The 3,370-nt window shown below is 28.6% G+C and overlaps 1 protein-coding gene across 1 annotated transcript in view; it reads left to right on the top strand.

Moving 5' to 3' along the window:
• Positions 1-3,370, top strand: part of fbn2b (fibrillin 2b) — an 80,630-nt gene that overhangs the window by 49,068 nt on the left and 28,192 nt on the right. The window contains exons 38-39 of the mRNA XM_016507418.1: positions 1,597-1,719; positions 1,793-1,954. Of these exons, the coding sequence (XP_016362904.1) occupies positions 1,597-1,719; positions 1,793-1,954 (285 nt within the window). The remainder of the gene's footprint in view (positions 1-1,596; positions 1,720-1,792; positions 1,955-3,370) is intronic.

Below are 3,370 nucleotides of genomic sequence, written 5' to 3'. Positions count from 1 at the left end.
GTCATTTATTGTATTTTACTTATTTTGTGTAATTAGCTTTTAATTAAATAACGTGTAACTTTTAATTAAATAATTTTATATTAATATTTAATTAAACATCTATATAGAAAATTAAATATTTAAATCACATATTAATATTTGAATAATTTTGCATTTATTTACTTTAAATTCATTTTACATTTATTGTATTTTACTTATTTTGTGTAATTAGCTTTTAATTAAATAACGTGTAACTTTTAATTAAATAATTTTATATTAATATTTAATTAAACATCTATATAGAAAATTAAATATTTAAATCACATATTAATATTTGAATAATTTTGCATTTATTTACTTTAAATTCATTTTACATTTATTGTATTTTACTTATTTTGTGTAATTTACTTTTAATTAAATATTGTGTAACTTTTAATTAAATAATCTTATATTAATAGTTAATTAAACATTTATATATATATATATATATTATCTGTTTGTGTAATTTCCTTTTAATGCATTCATTTTATATTTGTTTTAAGTTAAGTTTAGTAACCTTGATTGATGAATTTATCTGAATTTAATTATTTTATTTGTCATTTGAATAAAAATAACTTTGTCAAATAATTTTAAGTCATTCAGTTTACTTTTAATTAAATAATTTTGCATTTATTGAATTGTAATGTTTAGTAACATTGAGTAATTATATGAATGTATTTCATATAATTAAGTACATAATTACATAATTTAATCATTTTAATAAAGACATGCAGATATATTAATTTCCAGTGTTGGGAAAGTTACTTTTAAAAGTAATGCATTACAATATTGCGTTACTTTCTAAAAAGGTAACTAATTACGTTACTTAGTTACTTTTTATTGAAAGTAATGCGTTACGTTACTTTTGCGTTACTTTTTAAATCTTGGCAAATTTTTGGCAAATATAAAAGTCCTTTCACACCAAAAGCCTCAGGCTGAAGGAAATGTAAATTCACGTCTGTACAGTAGAACGCAGAAGAAGAAAGTTCAACACTCTTCAGTAATAATAAAAAAAGAAATATCTTAGTTTATCTTGTGTAATTTTTGTTTATTAGTACGGTTGAATTGGATCACCGAAGGTCAGCAGTGAATTTGTTAATAAAATGGGATTAAATACATAAAGGATATTTGTATTATTTAACATATTTAATTATTGCAGCCATATTCTGAGTTGCTTTTAACTGTTTTTATTAATTTTGAGGAAAACTAAATCAGATTTTTTTGTGTGTGTGTGAGTGAGTGAGATGAATTAAAGCATGTTCACATTTATTCTAGAACTAAAGTAACATCTTACTCCCGATTTCTCTCAACATGGGGACCGGAGAGCTTTCAATCAATAAATGGGGAAACAAAGTAACTAGCGTTACTTATTTGAAAAAGTAACTCCGATATTTTCTTGTAAATTAAAAAGTAATGGTTACTTTACTAGTTACTTGAAAAAAGTAATCTGATTACGTTACTTGTAATGCGTTCCCCCAACACTGTTCATTTCAGCAAGCATCTACAAAAGAGCCTCTGAATGTGAGCGCAGTCTCAGTTTCGAGCATGTGGTTTCTCAGTTTTGTCTCTCTCTCACAGATATAAACGAGTGTTTCGACCCGGTGAACTGCATCAACGGCGTGTGTGTGAATCTGCCCGGCAGCTACCTGTGCAACTGCCCGCCGGACTTCGAGCTCAACCCGTCGGGCGTGGGCTGTGTCGGTACTGAAACCGTCCCGCCGCATGATTTCACCCGAATCACGGCGCAGTTAATCTAATGTCTGTTCTGTGGCAGACACTCGTGTGGGGAACTGCTTCCTGGACACTCTGGACCGCGGTGACGGAGGCATCTCCTGCAGCGCTGAGATCGGGGTGGGAGTGACCCGCGCCTCCTGCTGCTGCTCGCTGGGGGGAGCCTGGGGAAACCCCTGCGAACTCTGCCCGCCCATCAACTCCAGTACAGACACACCAGAGCATCACACAGTGCTAGTAGTCAAACCATACTCTACCGCTCAAACGTTTGGGATCAGAACCATTTGTAATGTTTCACAGGAGTCTCTTCTGCTCATCAAGACTGCATTTATTTGATCAAAAATACAGGAAAAATGTAAAATAACGTTTTTCTATTTTAATATACATTAAAATCGAATTTATTCCTGTGATGCAGCGCTGAATTACTCCAGTCTTCAGTGTCACATGATCTTCAGAAATCATTCTAATATGCTGAGTTATTATAGAAGTTTGCTAAGTTTGGAACCTGTGATACTTTTTTCAGGATTCTTTGATGAATAGAATGTTAAAAAGAACAGCATTTATTTAAAATAGAAATCTTCTCTAACAATAAAGTTTGGGGTCAGTAAATTTGTATTCTTTCTTTTTTTGAAAGAAATGAAAACTCAGCGAGGATGTGTTAAATTGATAAGAAGTGACAGAATTGTTAGAAAAGATTTATATTTTGAATAAACGCTGTTCTTTTTGACTTTTTATTCATCAGAGAATCCTGAAAAAAGTATGTTTCCAAAAAAAATATTTGGCAGCACAACTGTTGATAATTCTAATAATAAATCAGCATATTAAGATGATTTCTGAAGATCATGTGACACTGAAGTCTGGAGTAATGATGATGGAAATTCAGCTTTGCATCACAGAAATAAATTATATTTTAAAGGATATTAAAATAGAAAGCATTATTTTATATTGTAATAACATTTTGCAAGATTACTGTTTTTTTCTGTATTTTTGATCAAATAAATGCAGCCTTGATGAGCAGAAGAGACGTCTTTAAAAAACATTACAAGTCTCACTGATCCCAAACTTTTGAACAGTAGTGTATGTTTTTTTTTTTCAATGGCCAATAATTAATTTAGAAAGCAGGATAAATAATAGCAAATATAATGATTATATATAAACATGTATGTAAAGAATATGCTACAATTTTATTCAGTTGCTGAAATAAAATTAGTTTACGCAGTATTAGCTTCAATTTCACTTACAAATATTTAAAAATAAGCAGCAGCTGATTCGGATAATTTGTGAAATATTAATTATATTTTTAATATGTCTATCTCTACTGAGCTATACGTATAAAACAGCTTATAAAAATGAATTCATAGAATGAAACGATGTTAATAAACATTAAAATCAAATAATGTAAAATTATTTAAAAGCAAATTGCTAATTTTAATGATTTTCTGTTACAATGACACAAAATAAATAATTTGTGAAACATAAGGTCTTAAAATAAATCAAAGATGTTATTTTATGTATAAATTACATAAAATTATACAAATATGTAATATAAATATAAAATAATTAATAAATAATAGCTCAGTGGAATTTGTATTTATATTTAAATTATATAAAATGATATATA

Source organism: Sinocyclocheilus anshuiensis, unplaced genomic scaffold, assembly GCF_001515605.1.
Source record: "Sinocyclocheilus anshuiensis isolate Anshui unplaced genomic scaffold, SAMN03320099.WGS_v1.1 scaffold2468, whole genome shotgun sequence".
Classification (NCBI taxonomy): domain Eukaryota; kingdom Metazoa; phylum Chordata; class Actinopteri; order Cypriniformes; family Cyprinidae; genus Sinocyclocheilus; species Sinocyclocheilus anshuiensis.
This window is presented reverse-complemented; position numbering and strand designations above follow the sequence as displayed.